General features: G+C 49.7%; 4 protein-coding genes across 4 annotated transcripts; all 4 read right to left on the reverse strand.

Annotated features, from left to right (window-relative positions):
* Positions 1 to 22: 22 nt before the first annotated feature.
* BDV14DRAFT_180036 (DUF2457 domain-containing protein) lies at positions 23 to 3,117 on the reverse strand. The gene has a single exon (XM_073769852.1). The coding sequence runs from the start codon at positions 2,577 to 2,579 to the stop codon at positions 414 to 416; it is 2,166 nt and encodes a 721-aa protein (XP_073624639.1). The 5' UTR covers positions 2,580 to 3,117; the 3' UTR covers positions 23 to 413.
* Positions 3,118 to 8,959: 5,842 nt separating this feature from the next.
* BDV14DRAFT_180041 (uncharacterized protein) lies at positions 8,960 to 9,917 on the reverse strand. The gene has a single exon (XM_073769853.1). It carries the CDS (start codon positions 9,415 to 9,417, stop codon positions 9,259 to 9,261), a length of 159 nt encoding a protein of 52 aa, XP_073624640.1. The 5' UTR covers positions 9,418 to 9,917; the 3' UTR covers positions 8,960 to 9,258.
* Positions 9,918 to 11,886: 1,969 nt separating this feature from the next.
* Positions 11,887 to 15,480, reverse strand: sha1 (putative calmodulin-binding protein Sha1). The gene is made up of 2 exons (XM_073776009.1): positions 12,714 to 15,480; positions 11,887 to 12,661 (listed from the first exon to the last, which is right to left on the reverse strand). Exons 1-2 carry the CDS (start codon positions 15,286 to 15,288, stop codon positions 12,234 to 12,236), a joined length of 3,003 nt encoding a protein of 1,000 aa, XP_073624641.1. The 5' UTR covers positions 15,289 to 15,480; the 3' UTR covers positions 11,887 to 12,233.
* Positions 15,481 to 15,876: 396 nt separating this feature from the next.
* On the reverse strand, positions 15,877 to 18,221 carry BDV14DRAFT_180044 (uncharacterized protein). Its single transcript, XM_073769854.1, has 5 exons — positions 17,895 to 18,221; positions 17,119 to 17,837; positions 16,732 to 17,051; positions 16,235 to 16,671; positions 15,877 to 16,183 (listed from the first exon to the last, which is right to left on the reverse strand). Exons 1-5 carry the CDS (start codon positions 18,166 to 18,168, stop codon positions 16,074 to 16,076), a joined length of 1,860 nt encoding a protein of 619 aa, XP_073624642.1. The 5' UTR covers positions 18,169 to 18,221; the 3' UTR covers positions 15,877 to 16,073.
* Between the last annotated feature and the right edge of the window lie 2,218 nt (positions 18,222 to 20,439).

Raw genomic sequence — 20,439 nt, forward strand, 5'->3', positions numbered from 1 at the left:
TCTACTGTTGCGACTTGGAAAATGTTTGTCAATTTGGTTTATTATTTTTCTTATCACCACGGCTATGCATCCGTTCTACAGTCTCAAACCAAAGCAAGGGGTATACTACTCCGTATGAACCGCCCTCATGCAAAAAAAAAGCCCAGCAAGCTCCCAAAGACAAAAAAGGTCGTACACTAAAAGCAATAGGGTAAAAATGGAAAGAGTGGGCAAATATGTATAGAGAAAGAAAGAAAGCGACCGCCCTGTAAATGCAGACACGAAGACCTTCCAAAGCCAAAAGGAAATGAAGGGTAAGAGAAAAAAAGTAAGAGAAAGACGTGGGACACGTTAATAGATGCAGGGTGGTCGGATACTCGTAACGAGAGATCCAAGTATATACAAGAATTGTGAATAGACCCAGGAAAAGGTGTCTAAACTGAAAGGACAAGTTGCGAGCTTTCGCCAACGCCAAAAGCTCGAGTCCTCTCAGCGACTTCCAGGCCAAGCTCCTTCATGCGTTCGGCTCCTTTTCCAGGGATCGGGCGTCGCACGGCCTGCTCTTTGGCGGCTTTGCGGCAGTGTTGGCGCCAGAATTTTTCTTTTCTCTTCTGGCGCTTTTTTTCCAGACCCTCGACGATGTCGACGGGACCTCGGGTATGGATTTCACGAGTACGTGACGACTCGCGCTCATGCGATTCCTGAATCGGAACAATGCCCGTCCAACGGTGCGAGTCCTCGGTAGTGAAGAACGGGTTGGGCGTACGGGGCAAGGACTTTGTGCGACTCAGCACGGGGCGCTGGACCAGCTCGCTAATGTTGAGGCCATGACGGAGGACGGGGGCACCGGTGACTGGGTTCTTCTCGGAAGTCCTAAGCTTGAGAGGAGGCGGCGGCGAACGGAGGCGCTTAGGCGATGCTCTACCCTGTCGACGAGGCAGTGGTGAGATCATTCGCTTTGGCGAAGGGTGAGGCGAAGCCTTCCGAGATTGCTCTCGACTTGACCGACCTCTTGGCTCGTCAAGGATACCAGAGTCTCTGAGATCCTCATCCTCACCATCGTCATCCTCGATGTCAGAAGTCGGGAAGCTTGGGTCGATGTCTTGAGGAATGGGGACTTGCTTGGACAGACGACGTTGCTCAACAAAGGACTTGTAAGCGGCCTCGAGAGGTCGGTCCTCATCCAATGTTCCACAAACGAAATCAGTACTGTCAGGCAGGTCGGGAGTGCCAGGGCGCATTCTGGGAATCTTAATTGGTCGCCCTTGAGCCCTACCAGCGAGAGTCGGAGGCCAGTTCCGACGCGTGTGCTCGTCAGTCATCGAGTCAAATGACATTGCCGAGTCCCTGCGGCTGAAGTTCAGCCGAGGCGGTTCGAGGGGACTTGTGGCGGCAGTCGTGCTAGCGGGAGCCCAAAATTCGTATTCAGAACCTTCATCGCTCTCATCGGAGTCCGCAAAGCCGGCTTCGTTGTCAGATTCGTTCCCGTCATCCTCGTCAGATGAGAAGTCATGCATGGTAGAGGCGTCGTCGGGAAGATCGGCATCATCGTCATCATCTTCCTCGTCCTCTTCCTCTTCCTCAGCCTCCTCGGCAAGTTTCCGGATGTCATTCTCCTTCTTCATGCAGTCGTTCAAAGTGATCTTCTGCGTGTAGTCAGCAGGCTTGTTGACCCACTCGGCATCCTCCTCGAAGGAGCTTCCAAACTCGTGGAATCGGGTCGCTTCGGAGTCTTCGAATTTACCCAAGCCCTTGGTGGGAACCCCTCTCGGTGGCTCGGCAACTCTGACTTCTTGGGGAGCGGGCCTGTCCTGTTGAGGGATGATGAGAGTCGGGGAAGTTTTCTTTTCGGGAGAAGCCTTGCGTGTAAAGGGAGCAGGGGATCCACGGGGACGAGCGCGCAAGGAGCAGCCTCGGGTGGGAGATCGTTCTCTCTTGGTCTCAGGGGCCCTTGCAGGGCACACAAACGTGAGGGTTGTCTTGCGCTTGAACTCTCCGGGAGCTGGCTCGCTGGGTTTGGCAGGCTCCTTTCGTGGCGTGGGCGCTGGTGGCTTCTGGTCTTCCGCCTTCCGTCCACAAGCAAAGCTAATGCACCTCTTACGGCCAAGGTTTGCTTCAATGGCAGACTCGCCATTCCCAGTACCGGTTTCCTTGCCGCTGTGAGTTGCCAGAGGAGGTCGGGTTGTCAATCGGGAAGGTAGAGGTGGACTCGAGGTGTGGGACAATGATGGACTGGTGAGACCACCATCGCTGGTCAGCTCGGCCGTTGAGATGCCACTGATGTTGCCGTAGGGGTAGGGGCGGTAGTAAGAATCGTGAGAGGAGGTCGGTTCGGTAGGGCTGTGAACGGGGCTGCTTCTGAGAGCACGTGTCAAGAGAGATTCCTTTCGATCGGTCATGTTGCTAGGAGACTTGACATAGACGACGCCGTCGTCCATTGCTGCGGGTGTATCGAGGAAGCGGTGATCTGGAGGCTCGTCCATGTCCTCGGCCATGTCGTTGGTTTCGTCCGTCGGTTTTGACTGGTGTGAAGAGAGGAGCATCTTCCACAGGTGGTGTACCGATGAGAAGGGTCTTTCACCGCGAAGGAAGTGTGGCATTGTTGTTCACGACGTTGCGGATCGATCATCGGGAGGAGGAAGAGCGAGGTAAGAGGTGTATTGATCGAGTGCCGGGTGGTGGGTGGTAAGAGTAGTAGTAGCAGTGACTCGACGGCGGGTAGACGAGGCGGCAATGCAAAAGTGAATGAAGCACAGCTCACAAGATCGAACAGTAAGTGCTCGATCGCAAGGTCGTCAGCAAAGGTGAGGCCCGAGGGAGGACAGTTGACTATAATATAAGAAGCATAGTGGACGAGGTATAAGAGTAATAAGAAGGGAGCAGTGAAGGTGGATGTTGCAGAGCAGGCAGGGCGAATGCAAGCCAAGAACAAAAGGAATTCACGCCTTCTTCAAGGGTGGCAGCTCCAGGAGCGCCAGAAGAAGACGCGCCTTGTGTAAGACTGGAGAAGCAGGAAAGGTGAGTTGGCAGTGAAGAAGATCGAGTTCTCTGTCGAGAGAAAGAAGGAATGCAGCGAAGCAGATCGGAAAAAAGTAATAATAAGGGACGCCGACGAGGGGGGTGAGTCGCTAGTGGCTGATGGTGGTGTGGATCAGAGAATTATTATTTTAATTCCAAACGGGAATAATGGCAGGAATATTTTGTAAGAAACCCGTCAGGACGCCGTACGGGAAGCCGTCATGCCGATCGCCACAGTCCCTGCTGGTAATCATGGTCACGACTGGTACCGTGTATTGTGCCAAGGCCCACATATGCATGCATTTGCTGCCATCGGTTCCTGGCACCTGCGGCTACTTGACGTTTGCCTCTTTCAGGGTTTTACAGTACGTACACTCCGGAGAGTTGACCTTGACCTTTGACCTTTGGCCTCTGACCTTTGTCATGTTTCAAGTCAAAAGAAAAGAATAGACAAGGTTACTTTGTGTGTGTGATGTTCTATCCCAGGATCAATAATCCTTTCAGGCCGGTTTCAGCCGCCTGGCAAGGCTGGTTCAGACCAAGTCACCAGTGCGCTACCGAAAATCTCTTTACTATGAGGGATTTTGGAGGTCAAGCCTGACACTTCCTCGGCGCTCTCTTCCTGGAGTAGCCATCCCAACAAGGAAACACTTGTCGACACTTCAGCTCTGACTGACAATAGAACAGACAAGTTGTTGACAATAGAGTAAATTATAATGATTTGTAGATGTCAAGTAAGAGACACTGTCGTCGGCTGTTACACAGATCTAAGGCTGACAGAAAAAGAAAAACTGCACCGAAGCATCGGCCGCGCATGAACGCATCTGCCAGACAGCGACTTTCCCCCGCGGGCGCAAAGAGGCAGCGAGGGCGGCACGAGCTTGCGGTTAACTCGATTTGCCTTCATCATCCGTTGCGTCGACTGACTAAGGGCGTCCTAACCCGCCCAGCGCTGCACGTAATTACATTACACCTCCCGGCATCCAGATCCGACTGGAGGGACAACGCTGCTCCGGTTGACAATTCTTATTAGTCGCTCTTTTCTAAGAGTCCTCTCTCGCCAGTCGCCAGTATTTATCCAAGTAAATCTCTTCTCGTCAGCGGCTAATAGCGGTCAGGACGTTGGACTGTGTGCTACAGTAGCAGGTGGCAATTGTAGGGCGTGGCTACCATGGACGTCAAGATCGCGTAGCGAACTGTGCCTGGGAAAGCGTGGTTTTGTCGTGGTTGATGGTTGGGGGAGCTTCCCCTCCCGTCTCCATCGTCAACCACTAACCAGCATTCAAATTCCAGCATCTCCAATTGAAGCTCTGGCGCTCTAAGCGCTTCGCCATCGCAGAGATTAATTAGTGTACAGCTTACTATACCATAATAAGAAGGCTTGGTATTGGCTCAGTTGGCCGCCTTGCTTGTTCTGGAAGGACCATCCTTCCACACTATTCCACATGCGGAAAGCCTCTGACGTCGAAGTGATCCTCCAATACGAACACTTACAACACTTACAGTCTTTACAGACTACACAACTCCAGTCATGCAGATTACTCTGTACAGTGCAGCAATTATGCAGTCGGTTCCTGATATTAGCAAGGAACAGCTGCTACCGTGTCTCACTTCATGACGCCGTCAAGTACTGAAACAGCTCGCGGCACAGCGGGCGCCAATACTACCTACCTAACCCGGCTCGCTACCAGATGGCACAACTGCTTACTTGGGAGTTAGAGAGCCATGGACCAGCGCTCGCACTTTGCTTCGAGAACAACACAATCCAAACTTGCAATTGACCTGTTGATCGTCAACCGCTACAGGAACCAGCGAATTCGAGGTCAAGCAACCTGATGGCGAAGCTTCGCCGCACCAACGCCCTACGAAGATCGCACTGCAGCACACCGTGGTCGCTGACCGGTGAACCAAAGGAGCAGCATATTCCCCCACAAAAATGCAGGCGCCGGGAAAAAGTCAACCAGGTGCGCCATCTGGTGCGATGCCCCCGATCATCGGCCAACCCACCTCGAAAAAGTGGGGTGTTCACCAACCAAGGCGCTGCCAGCACCGAACTCACCGACAGCTTGCTCGTGTCTCAGATCGCGAAACCCTGGACAAGCTTCTGGAAGTTCAGGGATCCCCCCACTATACCCGCGCTAGATGCGATCTTATTCAATCAGGATGGTCTCTGTTCGCGGCGACCCAGCAATCAGCAATCGGTTGCTAATATCAAGCATTCAGCCGGTTGGCTTTAGAATCATCGGTCACAAAGCTCCTGCAGGCTGCAGCTTCGAGGCTGTTGGGGGGATGCTATGGCGATACGAGCACAAGACACGAATGGCTTCTCCAAGCACAAAGCTTCCGCCCGGTGAGCAGCTCGCGCCGCCTAGAACTGCCCGTCTGAGATTCAGTTTCGGAATATATATCTCTGACCATTATTGCTCCGATATCCTCGAGCATTCGCATTCGCTTCCTTTGTTTGTCGTTGACATCGAACAGGCATCTCCTGCCGTTGACGTTCCACGACTAAGGCACTCCCCGCATAATTGTTACCACGTACAAAATTGCGAGTTGTACGATATGCTATGCTATGCATGAGGCTTTCGCACGTTGCCGAAAAAGCAAGCGGAGCCATGTGGCCTGAGTCGTGACTACGCTACGCCTTTTTTCCTCGAGGCCGTCATCGAGTCGTATGGTGATGGGATTGAAACGTTAGGCATCTCCAAAATCATTATTTGTCACTCCGATACTGTCCAACGCGGCCGGGCAACGTATGCCATCGAGACAAGACTCCTATCGCAGCGACCCTTCCCGTCTTTTGATGGGGCGAGTGCATAAAGCCAACACCACTTGAGCAGTGGAGGTTATGAACTGTCACTCGTTGAGGGGCTCTCGGCTAAATTTGGAGACAACCACGACGTTTCTTACAGTTACGCAAATGCGCTCGAGTCAGTCATCAATTTCTTCTGCCACTTATCTGCTTCCGTCAGAGCGATACGATCTTCACCGTTAGCATGAACGTGCAAGAACCACCACGAAAATCCATGCAGATGATCCAAGTCTATCTCAAGTGACTTGAAGTGATGATGGTTTCTTGGCCTCTGATTGGTTGTGGCCCAGTACTCTAGCGGACAGAGTTTGTATGAGGCATTTTGGTAGCAGATCCCCACAGTGCACGGGACATCGTTTGTTCTCTTGGACTCGCGCCGGTCTCTTGTGCGGCTGCAGGATCGTCCTAATGCGGTAGGTCTACCTCTGTGCGCGCTGCCGGGAACAATGGAAACTTCGATACCTTGAGCTGCATCATCCCGCTGGAGCTCTTGAGTTTGACCCGTGCGCTTGGGTTTGTTGAGCTACTCGAGAGAACAAAGCGGAGCGAGCATTGAACGTGATAGCTATAGAAAGCCATCATTGTCGGCCTAAATACTCGGAAATATACAAGTGGCCAGCTGAACCACTTTATAAACTCTATACTCGGCTGAAAGCAGCCCAGTCTCAAACCCTATGAGCTTGAATCAAAATATGCGCGGTGGCCGCTCAGCATATGCGATTGTGCACCTTGGCTTTACCAGGAGAACGATGGAAGAAACAGCTTGAGGACGGCCTCGATGTCACTTCGAACCCTGCTGGTGTATTCAGAATACCATACACGATACAGTCCGTCACAAAACGCGGAGAAATCTGGGAGGAAATAGCTTATCTGCTGTGTAACGCAGCCGAATTGACCAGTGCGCCTTGATCCTTGCTTACGCCATTCTTGTCTGGTTTATGCTTATGGAACAAGAAATTACACCCTCAATAAGCATACGGGATTCCGCCCCGGTCTTCCAGTATACTATACATTGATGAAGTCCAGATGACACAATTGCCAGGATACCCCGCGATCTCTACTCAAACCCCATCCGCATTCCTAGATATTTCAGCGAGCGCGGAATGTGCAGCCAGCTCCAGACCGCTCCAGTTACACCATCGTGTCTCTACTGGAATGTTGGGGAGCATTTTGCACAGATGCGCTTGATCTCATGATCGACAGTCTACAGCTCAGGGGGACGATCAGATACAGCCAAGAGCTCCGCCAAGGCGTGCCAAGGGCATTCGGCATGCAGCTCCCTGGAGAGGCGTCTAATTGGAGTGTTCTTATTCAAGTCGTATCCCTTTCTCGGCCTCGAGGTTCACCTCCCTGCCCCTTGCTCGCAGTTCGAGACAAACATGGTGTTTCATACCACTGCAGCACTTGGCGACGCTCTCCCTGGGGAGAAGGGAGGGGGCTCGGCAGTGAACTGGGTATGTGTCGTTGTTTGTACAACGGAGCATCCGGTCTGTGCCAAGAGCGTGGAATGCAATATTCGTGGCTGTGAGGATGAGAATTGCGACTGCAACTGTGACGACGACAGCGACGACAGCTGCTTAGAAGGCACGACTCATGCTCATGCTGATGTCAACATTGAGTTGATAGTAATCAGATACTCCGGACCACACAGCATGCCCGCTCGGCCACCCCCTTGACAGCGCAGCGACCACATCCCACGGAGTAATGGTTTCAGCGCATTCCTCCACCGGCACCCTCCTTGCCTGTTCAATGTTACCCAGGGCTCAGCCAGTGCATGAAGCACCGCCAAGAACACCACCGCCAAGAGCCATTTCAAATTCCTCACTGCGACGGAGTTTCACGGATCCCGTTCAAAACCTGGCATGGACACAGGTTCAGAGGCGAACTTGGCGAGCTGGCAGGCGCAGCCTGATTCGTGTCTCCCGCAGTCCGTAAATGGAATGAGGGCGCTCTTGTCACTGGCGTTGGCGGCAGATCGTCGTCGATCATCTGCCCAATGGTGCATGAATGGTCTTGGCGATGGTAGGTTCGCTCGAACTCGTGCTGCTGACTGGTGACGGAGTCTCTGGTCCGGTCTGTCGCCCAGAGGAATGAGTGATGCTAAAAAAGAAAACACAAGCGACGCCAATGCTAAGGCCAATTATTGGACCCGCTGGTCCGGTCTCCGGACTTTGTACTAGACTCCAGAGTCCAGAATGAAAAAAGGCCATTCTTTCGATCCAGGCCGATCGTTATCGTGAAATCTTCACAAGTGCTTTTGTGAAGAGTCCAGACCAGCTCCAGCTATTTTCATCTACGCCAACGGCACTTTATTCTAATTCCTGGGGCCCCATCCCTCCCGAACGGGTCTTGCCCGTGGGACGAATCTCTCAGTCCTGACTATTGTACTTACACAAGCCAAGCCCGAAAGAACGCCCTCACATTCACAGTCTCCAAATCCCCTCCAAGAGTCTCAAGTCAGACATGATCGACATCGGCACTGTCGCAAGTCGCAATCCTCTCTTGGCCTCCGCCATCATACGCTGGGTCGCGCTCTCCGAATTCTTGGTGTTGTCACAGCGCAGTTTCAAGGCATTAGGATTACTTACAGTACAGCAGAGGATAAGATTCACTAGGCTCCCACGGTAAGAATAGATAATCAGGAGGATTGCCAGCTCGGCGCTAGGCAGGCGGGACTCTGCCAAGTCCCTACAATTGCCGCTTTGGATGATCTGCGATACCCCTGTTCGGTGTTTTCGGGGGTTTGGCTTGGGGATACGGGATTGGGGGATTTGCACCACTGATCTGGGGTTTTCTTATCGGGGCTATTCTTGTGGGATAATGCTATTTGTCTACTTGTAGGCTGTAGGCGTGCTGAAGAAGCAAACATATGACGAACCCGCTGGCTTGGCATTGGCTTTGGCATGGTAGGTGAGACTGGTTGCCATACGGTCTGTAGAGCAGATAGAACATAACCATACTTCTTCGTTGTTAGACACAATATGAGGCATTTTATCAGCACCCTCGCTCTTCTCAATGCTTGATGTTACATACAGCTTGGCTTCCAGCCAACAACCAGCCTTCCCCGCAAAACCTGAACTAGGTGATCTAAGTCAGGGGAGCCTAGTACCTTGTCGTATACACTGCACTGCACTTCGTACAACATACAACATACAACGTCTACCCTTCAGTATAACGCTACCCATGTCTCATATCTCACATCGATGGCGATAGTGATATCCCCGGATTATACCGGCCATTTGGGTCTTGTGACCACGCCGTTGGTACTATGACAGGCTTTGTTTACTGCTACTGTAAAAAAGTGGTGGTTAGGAGCGGAGATATATACATGGGTTAACGCTGAGGTTTCAGGTACAAGTGAAAGAAGTAGGTGAGTGGCTCCAGGACATTCTCTCAGCGTCAGTCTCTGATCACATCCGGATGGATATATACAGCAAGCAATTGACGGGTCAGTCGCAAGAGGCAAATCTATGAACAAAAGACAGTGCTATTGATTGGACTATGGATCTATCCGACGAAACGACGTCAAACAATGCCAAACAACCCGAGAACCAGTGAGGATGAGTTGTATCCAGGTACCCGGGACAATGACGATGATGATGCCTCATTTCTCTGCCGGATCAAACAGTCCAATCATCTCGGAAACTCCCATCACAATATCTGATTGAACGAGACAACCGGGCCGTTGCATAGATGATTTACAATACTACCTACTAGGCAGTAAGTAAGTCAGAATACGAATCCCCTCTATACCCGACCCATCACAATCCCCATGGTAGGTAGATATCTCCATCTCCAACTGCATGCTCATCTAAATAGAGTAACCGCTAACCTACGTCCAGTGTAGGGCTCCAATAACGTTGACCGGAAATACTCGTTTCATGTCCACCTACATGGTATATACCTACCTAACCCATGCTCATGACATCACATATCACGCGTCCCGCGGAATTAACCATAAACCCTGTCAACTGTCTTGTCCCTGGACTCCGTACGGGGTAAACGGCAAACGTCAACCTGTCGGCGACGGACGGGAGCAGGCGGGTTATACCCATGGGTCTGAATATGTCATATCATGCCAGGTCATATGTCATGTCCCACCTACTCCGTAGTCTCGCTCTGAGACAGAGTACGGGGGATCTCCCGTGCCGGCCGACCGGTATGTTTCCGTATATAGGTCAAGGGACCAAGCTTGACGACATTAATATCGACAGGTAGGGTTTACTCCGCAAAAGGCAGCACCCATGTGTTTACCTATTTTCGGCGAGAAATGGCCCGAATGTCCAAGGTTAGGTCAACAGAGAGAGAGCAAGGTCGATGACGACGTTGACATGCCTAACTTACAAGGCTCTTCGCGCCGATAGAACGGAACAGAACGTATCTTCCCATCGAGCCTTTCTATAGATGGAAATTCAAGTGAGCATTACTCAGTGGCTTGCTTGCCCGGCCGCCCGCATGCTTGTCTACAATGACATAGTCCGTTCGGAACTCGGTCTTGGTTCGGTGCTTACGAGAGCACAGAGTATATTACGCCTACTATAGAATAGGGACGATAGGCGCCCAAGATGACGGCAGTGAGAGGCGGGAGGAGGCGGGAAAGCTCCGATGTTGTCAGCCTTGCGATTGCCCCAGCCCTCCACTTCTCCAAGGACAACTCGATCTGAAGACGGGACGGGAAATGGAGTCAGTGAAAGGAATTGTTAAAATCAAAGCTTTGAAATTCAAGATCTAATCCACAATTGGGCCTGACAGATGCCATACTATGGGGAACAGCCTCACTGTTCTCACCGCTGTCCAAAGTATTAGAACTCACCGTACAAGTGACTCAATTCTAGTGCTATGACATCATCGCAACCCTACAATCCTACAATCCTTCTCCTTCGACCTTACAGAGTACCTGATCAGAGTTCGTTAACTAGTGACTACCGACATATGGATCTGTTCTTTACATACTTACAGAATAGATACAGACTCAGGTCCATCGTAACGTCCTGTCATCTCGTATCGCTTACTCTCTCCGTACTAGAGTAAGAGTATAGGCACCAGCTTTACACCGATCAACATGCGAACTTAACTAAGCCTTGGAGATTGACGGTGGCGATGCAAGCATGCAGTGCAGTGCAGACTCTGTCCCTGCTAACTAGGCTTCTATGTTCTGATTTCTGGGATTGGAAGCTAAATATATTCTCCAATCAACATATCCAGCTCAATATATTTCTTGTGCTTGAGCCAAGACTAGGTAGGTATGGTCGTTGCTTGCTTGCGTCAGGACGGTCCCTGCTTTACTCTGTACATCTGTACAGAGTATTGTACGCGATTTATTGGGCTCCAATGATCATTGCTTACCCGCTTACCTGCTTGGGTACCTACCTACCTATCATACCGCTCGTCTATCTCTGCCGCGCGGCGGTTTATACCGACACTTGCCAAACTAGTTATTGAACTGAGGCTTAGAGAAATATCTCTTGGCTTCACCAAGTGCTTACGAATCGATCGGCTCTGTGCATATCCCATTCCCAAGATCAAGGTTGTTATGCGGGTACCTAACCGTCTGCTAGAGCTCAACCCTGCATCTGCTGTGCTGCATTATCTTGATGGAGCTTGCGTACTCTGTATGAAACGCACCTCAGGCCCTGTTTTGCACGTCTGTCAGTCAAACCCCAGACATGGTTGAATAATCTCCACTGCGGCATTAAAGTACCAATTGCACCCCTTCAAAACAAGGTGCAGAGTAGGCTGCCGGATTCACGCATGGCGTACGGTACATCTATCAAGTGGAGAAGCGAGATCTGAAACTCGGCTGGGACGAACCAGGGTCTACCTCGTATAGACTCCGGAAAAGGTGAGGCAGGGCTTGCTACGTGTACAGAGGACGGGGTAGTAACCTCCTGCGCACTTCTCAAGCAAACCCGTACTTACGACGTAGATACGTCAAGTTTCGGTGACCTGTTCCAGCTTCCCATTGCGGGATATGGAGACTGGAGACTGGAGACTGGAGACTGGAGACTCCAGATGTCGTGGCCGGTGTATCAACAACCAACCTCCACGAAACGTACGCCTATTCCCCACGCTACGTTTACCGATGAACCAAGAACCCCCAAAACGATTCGCTAAAAGCTTGTTTCAAAGTATGCATGGTGCCTAGACGGATAGAATCCCGGGCTTGAAACTGCAATGTGCCATAGGGAAGCCGAGCTGTACGCTAACAGAGCTGTAAAGTGTAAACTGGAAACGAGGGCGCGAGGCTGTAGGAAAAGCAAGCAAATAGGGCAAACGAGAGACCAAACATAACCGCCCAATGCTATGATTGCGAAGGAAGCAATACCCGGTGCAATGCAATCCAACGAAATCCAAAGAGAATCCTACTCCTTCCCAAACAGAAAAAAGGGCAATGGAACGAAAAGAAAACAAAAGTAACGAGAGATCAGAGCTGGTTCAGTCCCCGGTGAAGCGTAATCTTCATCGATTTCCGGGCAGGTATACGCGATTTCAGAGCTCCAGTGGACTTTGTCCTGCTCAGCTTTGTCGTCGTAATGGTGCACCTCCTCATCCCCCTCGCCTTCAATCTTTGTGCCCTACAAGCCCTCCACCAATGCACAATGGTATTCTTCGCCCAAAGGATCCGGTTCCTGGTTTGCACGACAGCAGCGCATTGCCTCGCAACATCCCTGGCCATGGCTCGTTTCTTTTCCAGGCGTCGATCGAGGACACGTCGCCATGCGTTTTGGAGGATTGTAGCTGCACGAGTGCGTTTTGTAGCTGGGAGGAGACGAGAGCAGAGGTAAGCGAGGGCTCCGATTGTAGACGAGTTGTCAAGGATGCGCGATTTAGAACTGGGAGAGATGAGGTTTACTGGTGAGGTTAGTCGTGGGCGCTGCTGGCTCTGAAGTGTAGTTTCACTCACTGAATTGTGCGCTGCACCCTAGAGCACGTAGACGGCTTTCTAGGGTGGTATTTCCGGAGGACATGGAGTCCTGTGTAGGTTCGAGGATGTAGCCTTCATACTCATCAAGAATACATTCATAGACCTGACTGTTTGCTAAGTTCATGTTGAGATCCCCCGACCGTAGGCCGCGCAGCTGACCCACGGTGGCTGCCCATTTCCGGAGCAGCGCGTCAGGCTCGTCGCTTTTGTCAAGTTCGTGTGATGCAAGGTCGACAGCAGTGTCAGTAGCCAGTCTCTTCCTTAACCGATTAATTTCTGCTCTCAATTCATTCATATCGATCAGCCCATGGAGACCCCAGTTGCTGAAGAGCCCCCATAAGATAGCGATGGTCTTCTCACGATGCCCGTTGACGATATCTGCGCTGCAGACTGAGCTCACCAGTTGTCTGCCCTCCTTAGTCAAGGTCAATGCGTCTAAAGCTGTTTTCACATTGAACATCTTCACGGCGCGACCCAAACAAGGAAATTTCAGTTTTCGAGAAAGCGGCCATTGACCGTTCGAGTTCGCAACAAATGCCGTCTGTGCTCTGTTACTCGAGGGGTAGAGAAGCAACTCCACAAGCCTCGTGAGTCTCACTCCGTCTCTCAAGTCCACAGCCAGATTTGTTATTTCATAGTTATACTCTTCAAGGGGAAGCTGCTCGTAGGTCAACCGAACATCAATCTGGGAAACTGCTTTACCGACATCTCCGCAGGAAGGTAGCAGGAACCGAGCCAGGGCCTGAAGTACAGCAGAAGAAGTCTTGTACGGCGAGGATGCGAGGAACAGACAACGGCTGGAATAGGCCTTGCAGGATTTCTTGGCCTCGTCCAGAAGGATGACCATCATGATGCTGCGCAGGGCAGTCCTGCGGTATGCGTCCAACAGTACATCATGGTCATTGGTACCTGACTCGCCGTTCTGTTCAATATCCTGATTTTGTATCAAAAACGCGTCCAAGAATTTTGCAAGTCTCTTAGCGGTTGGTTTCTTCGGTAGAGCAGACTCATTTGCAAATTCTTGAAGGTTGCTCGAGCTCGTCTTGTCAGGTATCATCCTGCCGGTGACGGCTTCTAATGCAGCTCTCAAGATGTTGGGCTCGTACGTGTTAAGCCAGATGTCGATAAACCTTCTCTTCATGCCCAAGTCCTGCCGTAGTCGACTATTTTTGAGAAGAGCGTCCTTCGGTATGGACAGTGCACCATACAGCAAAGATGCCTGGAGCCTCTTGTGGAGGGTAGTGAAGTATGGACCCTGGTAGAGTTGAAGAAGGTCATGTCGAAGCATGGCAGGGTCCTCCACAGCTCCGTTATTTGTCTGACCAAATAAACCATTGATGAGCTGGGTCAGGATCACCTCCTGGTGTGACAGCCAGTCATCATCGTACATGGCAGGATTCGTGATATTTTTAGAGGCCATTGAATACTCGCGATTGAGATCCCTTAAGCTTTTGCCATTACTTATATTCATGGTTAACTTTGATACTCTCAAAGGATTCGACGCAGTTGACCTTTTCAGAGCTGGGTTCACGGTCCGAGTATTGAGCGGTTGTCGACCGGCTGTATTGCGCATTGTCGCTTTGAGTGTAGGTTGACTTTCAATCCTCTTCACGGACTTGTTGGCTGTTCTCACCGCAAGAGGTCTCTTCACGCCGTCACCAGTGGGTACGCTTCCATTCAGCTTTGATACAATGAAGTCGTCATTGAAAGGCTTGGTTGGTGTAATTGATTTCTTATTTTTGACCTCAATGACTTCCATGCCTGGGGGTATGTTCTCCTTGCCTCCATTCTTTCCCGGTACATCAATTTTGTTGCACGTATCTTGAGCAAGCTTCGAACTCAACTGTAGAGGGGCGCGACCGGGAGACGTTGCTGGTGTCTTTCTCGCTTTTCGATTCCTTGCTATCCGAGCTTCCAATGTGCCGATTTCAGTATCCTCCGAAATCAATTTCTCCGGATTAGACTTGAGCGGGCTAAATATTCCCATAAACACACTAGCCACGGTTGTGTCTTCTGTTGATACGTAGACAGTATCCCGTCTAACTTCCTTCTTCAAAACATCTTTGACCAGTGCCCCGTCACCCTCCCCACTAATTTGCTTGAGAAGGTCATTGTTCTGCTGCACATCCGGCTTCATGTTTCTCTTGGTAGGTTCGAGCTCGTCTCGCTCTCGTGAATGCTTGAGCGGACTCGGCGCGAAGCTGACTCTTGGGCGGAATCTTTGTGCTGGCTGTTGGAGTAAAGACGACTTGCGGGTTGTAGCAAGAGCGGGCTTGATTTCTCTCTTGGGCTTGGCGGTTGCGGCAGGCTGCTCGTGGTCGCCGTGTATAGTGAAAGATGCAGTCTTCGTCCGTCGCCTCGGTTTCGTCGCGGTCAATATCGGATGTTTGATCTCGGTTGTGAAGTCGACATTCCTTGTGTCATCGTAGTCTCCGGTGCTATCGTCCCACAGGCTATCAAACGGATCGCTACCGCTGCCGCTCTCGTTGCTGGTCCTCGAGCCTCTCGATCGGCGTGGACATGGCGTTCCAACTTCCTGTAGTAGGCCGGACATTTTTCAGTCGCTCAGCATGGATGAATATTTGTTACCGGTCTGGGTACTCGGCCGGATACTAGAGAAAGCGGACTGAGCGGTCAAGAGACGCAAGGCGGTTCGAGTAGGTGCTTGTTGGAATGTAATGTCTGCAGGAAACTAGAGTATACAGCTTCGTAACAGAGCCGTTCAGTAGAAAAGAAGCGGAATGGAATAACGTGCTATCCAGACTCGAGCATAGCGAAGTCTCGTGTACAGAGTAGAAGACGCGGTGTTGACGATGGTTGCCGCGCAACGGAGTCGTGCCTAAGGCACTAATGCAGCCTCAACATTTAATACAGCACAACTCGCTCGGGGGTCAATATGAGCCATCATAACGTGGTTATGCAGTGCATAGATAATGCCACTATGTACGGAGTACATCTAGGTGACGGTGAGAAGGGCACGGTTGTGGGTGGCCTTTGCCGTAGAAATTGCGGCCTTTTGCAGAACACGTCGATTATTTGATTGCCTCAGGCAGGTTTTAGACGAGAACTGGAAGGCTATTCACTAATGGTTATCTACTAGGATAAATCTGAATGACGCCAGCAAGGTGCCATGCCATCGAGGCAGATAGAAACCGTGCACGCTCTTAGGCGCCTCAAGGCGCTTCTGAATAGCTTCAAAATTGATTTGAAACTCGATGTGAAATATGTTTTATCGCTTGGCAATAACTCATTGGGAACTTTAAACTACAACCCACAACCATTGTAAGCAGAACTGATTACCACACACCTTTCGCCCGTACCAAATGAAGCACCAGATTCTCAATTGTGCAGAAAAGAAGTCTGTAAAACTTTTCTCTGATTATCAAGAATCTCCAATTCTGCATAATCCTTCCTGAAAACTGCATGGATAAGCTGTGTCTCTTCGTACCCTGCCCTTATATTAGCTGAGCCAACGGCGAATAAGGCGGATGTATGCTTACCACGTGTCGGCGGAGAAGTAGTGCAATTGACAATTATCCAATCCTGGATCATACCATCTACTCGCCAAGGGTAATACCGGCCATTCTTGTTAAAACGCATAATGTGTTCATTGATTTGGTCTTGCTCCCGAACAAACTCCACTGCCCATTTCTGGCCAGGAATCCAGAAATTAACTCGACCGTCTGCGGTCCTAGACCATTCGGTACAGACTGGCACACCTCTACCAGCTATCTTGTTGAAACATCGGTAGAACTCGTCTTGATATTGTGCCTCAATTGGTTTTGGCTGTGCACCACTTGACATTGTCTTGCCCTGGGCTGAGTGCCTTAGATTTAAGCTTGAGAACTCTTGTAATATTGCAAGAGTTAGATCTTGTAGGTTTTGGAATTCTAAGGGTAGCCTTTTCGCACTTTTTGCGATGTAGTGTTCAACCCACCTAGGAATAGTTAGAATAATGCGATTAATATATCTGGAGTGGGAATTTGGAGATACATGCTTTTCATGTAGTCTTGAAGGAAGCACATAAACCTCCTTGTTGTAGTTATCCTCTCCAAGCATTTGCATTTTGTGCAACCATCCAAGCTTGTAACATGTTTCTGCCGCTTTGTTTGGCTTACATGGTACATTTCCCTCCTCCAAAACCTTAGCAAGAAGATTTGCAACTTTTGTGGTAAGCCAACTACCCTTAGGCAGTGAACGTGATATTGGCTCGTGAGCCAGCATGTCCCAGACATCATTATCTCGTTTCAAGCTGTCGACCACGTGCTCCTTGGATATAATAGATAAATTACGGCTCTTGAGATCATGGCGATAAAACTAACAAACTCACTTAGTCAAGGAGCATGAAAATAAGCAGCATTTTAACTGGAATCAAGGAACTTACATCATGGATGTACTTCAAGACAGAGCTGAGACCACCCGGGTGTCCGTTTGTCAACATATAAAGATAATCTTCGGCGTCTAAAAGGAGGGTAAACTTCTCTTGAAAGCGAGAGTTTGCTATTAATCGCTGTGCAGCATCCGTGAACTCTGATCGGGTGAAGAATAGACCAATTTGAGGCGATGAAGAATGTGACTGAGGGGTTAACGTCACGCATTGAGCTGGCTTGAAATGAGCAGGTGTAAAAGTGCTTATATCAGTATCAAGCTCCCTATCAACACCACTCAACGGGCTCCCGTAGCAGCAGAAAAGACAAATTCTGATATCTAAGCCTTCTTGGGACAATCGTGGCTTGATTATGGAATTCCAGAAGAGAATATCTGAATAAGTTCTTTGGGCCTCGTCGATGATAAGGATAGTCCCCGGGGTTAGATAGTCCATATTTGGATCAAATCTTGTCCGTAACATTCTGTCGAGCTTGCCCCAGGCGTGGAGGTAGGAGTTATCTCCTACTAAAGGGTATTCATCAAGCTCGCGCCATGTCTCAATAAAGATTGAATTCCTCTTCGTGACCTTATAATGCTGCTGCAGTAGTTGGGCTAGTGTTGTTTTTCCACTGGCAGGGGTCCCTCGCACATGCACAACTTTCTGCGAATCAACAAGATTGGCGAGTTCTGAGACTGTCTCCGATCGAGGACTGAGATACTGACAAAGAATAAAAGCTGTTTATATGAATATTGTTAGTCATGCCATTAGATAATTTGGGAATATAATCTAACATGTTTTTAGCTGGCTGCTTCCTTGTTGAGTTGAATCAACCTCTGCTGAATTTGCGTCTCCATGTTGAGTGAGCGGATGAAGACATTCTTCGCAGATAATATTCAGCTGTCCATCCTTAGACATTCCCGTAAACCCTTTACAAGGACAGCGGATGGTTAGTTTCCCCACCGGAACGGGAAATAAGCAGCTCCCGGACATTATTCGCAGAAGTGGAAACTTCGAAGTTCTTGTCGAAACCGGCGTGACTGTGATTGTAGAATAACTAAGAGCCATAATAACACAACGAAATGAAATTAGACAGCTTAGGACAATACCAGGAGAACTTAGATGAAGAGAGCTCTCGTGAAAACAAAGATCCGCGGTTGTTGCATCACGTGCGTTGAATGTGGCAAAGTTATATTTCACCTTTCATTTCCAACAGCAACCATTCACAATGAAGAACAGTCTGACGTCAGAGTGATAAGATGCTTCTGCAATATTGACAATTGGTGAACATCCAAAGACAACACATGATACTTGGTTTCTGATCATATGTACTGGTTATGGCTGGACTTAACTGAAAATTTAGTATCGGAGTGCTACCATGCTGCCCAGTTAAGTACTCGAAACGGTTGCTAAGCTGTGCACCATCGACTAAACTACTATTGTTAGAACTATTGTGATTATTTTGAATGATAGTTACGTCAGTTGCTGATGAAGTTATTCCAGCAGGCAGTCGATAATTGGGGAACCACCTAAGTTAAGGCTCGCCTGCAACGCTTGCTCTTAGAAGAGGAGTCTTTTTACGAGCCATTAGATCTACCAGCGAAGGAGTCATCGTTCCTGCTGGCTAAGACCTGGATACTAAAATGATAAATCAGTCGCTTACCGTGGAAGCATCGTGTTGTGCGCTCTGCTTTTCAGGAATTGGTGAGAAAAGAACTCAATTGTCAAGCGGGAAGTTAGAAGCTGTATAGACCACGCACTGCGATGCCAAGAGGCACATGTACGTTATTCCTAAATAGGCACGCTATGCTATATCTAGTATTTCGCCATCACCGCAGACTACGGAGTACGGAGGGGTGCACCATAAGTTTTTGCGCGGCGCTAGTGTAATCCGTTGTACCACTGTTTCGACCCACATATAAATTTCTATGGCAACGCGAACCCCTGCATAACTACTCCATATTATTGTTTTCATATAGATTAGCCAGCGCCTCGTCAACGTATGATCTTCTCACTATTTTAACGCTATTCATACCAATATTTTTTATAGTTGACTGATCAACTTGGTGTTTCAAAGCGCTTTATCCTATATTTTAACCTCCTCTGCTCTACCTTGCTTTGCTTCCTACACAGCTTCAAGATGCCTCGTGGCGGCTTTCACCCGGTTGAACTGCGTGTTCAAGTTCTTACCCTCTCAGCTGTTGGATTTAGTACAGAGAAGATCTCAAAATCTCTAAATCTTGCTCCTCGTACAGTCCAGAGTATCGTGAAGAAGGGCAGGGATCGCGGGTATCGCCCGGAGGTAAGCCTACGCGTGCATCTAGAATTTGTTGAGGATAGCAAGCGATCTGGGCGACCGGTGGAGGTTACTGAAGCTATTCAGAACTCTGTTCTTGCCTCTGTAACTGCCGATCGCGCAGGCCGCGAGAAATCATCAGAAATTCTTGCTTATGAAGCTGGTATCTCTCATTCTTCTGTTCTGCATATTCTTCATTGTCATGGACTTGTCATCGCGAAGCCTTCATGGAAACCTGGGCTAACTGAAGCCGCTCGTCTTAGACGTCTTGAATTCTGCCTTGCCCACCAACATTGGACCTTAGAGGACTGGAAATGCGTGATCTTCACTGACGAAACTGGTGTTGTTCTTGGTCAACGCCGTGGAGCAGTTACAGTATGGAGAACCACTCAGGATTCACACCATCCTACGTGTATACGGAGGCGCTGGAAGCATGCTTCAGACTTCATGGTATGGGGTTGCTTTACATACGATAAGAAAGGCCCTATACATATCTGGAAGCCCGAAACCGCCGCCATGCGGCGCCAGGCGGATCTAGAGATTGAGGCTTTGAACCGTGAGCTAGAGCCTCTTTGTAAAGAGGAATGGGAGATTAACACAGGCCTATCTCGCATAAATTTACGCCCGAATCGTGGTCGCGCACCAAAATGGAATTTTAACGAGAAGAATGGCAAGCTAGTCCGCAAGGGCAAGGGTGGGATTGATTTCTGGCGCTATCAAACAGTTTGTATCCTCCATGTAAGAGTGATTAGAGATCTTTCTAACTTATTTCTTGCCTTCCAGGAAGTTCTAATACCCCTCCTGATTCCATTTGCAAAGGAATGCATGATTGACCGTCCAAATACTGTTGTTCTGGAGGATGGAGCACCTGCACACCATTATCAGATCCAGCAGCGTGTCTACAAAGCAGAAGAGGTCCAGAAGATCCTTGATTGGCCTGGTAATTCTCCTGATCTTAATGCAATTGAGCCAGCATGGGCCTGGCTTAAGAAGCATACAACTTCTCGTGGAGCACCTCGCGATAAGAAGACAGGAGAAGCAGA

This window comes from Aspergillus stella-maris (assembly GCF_047715825.1).
Source record: "Aspergillus stella-maris strain CBS 113639 unplaced genomic scaffold BDV14scaffold_61, whole genome shotgun sequence".
In the NCBI taxonomy this organism is placed as follows: Eukaryota; Fungi; Ascomycota; class Eurotiomycetes; order Eurotiales; family Aspergillaceae; genus Aspergillus; species Aspergillus stella-maris.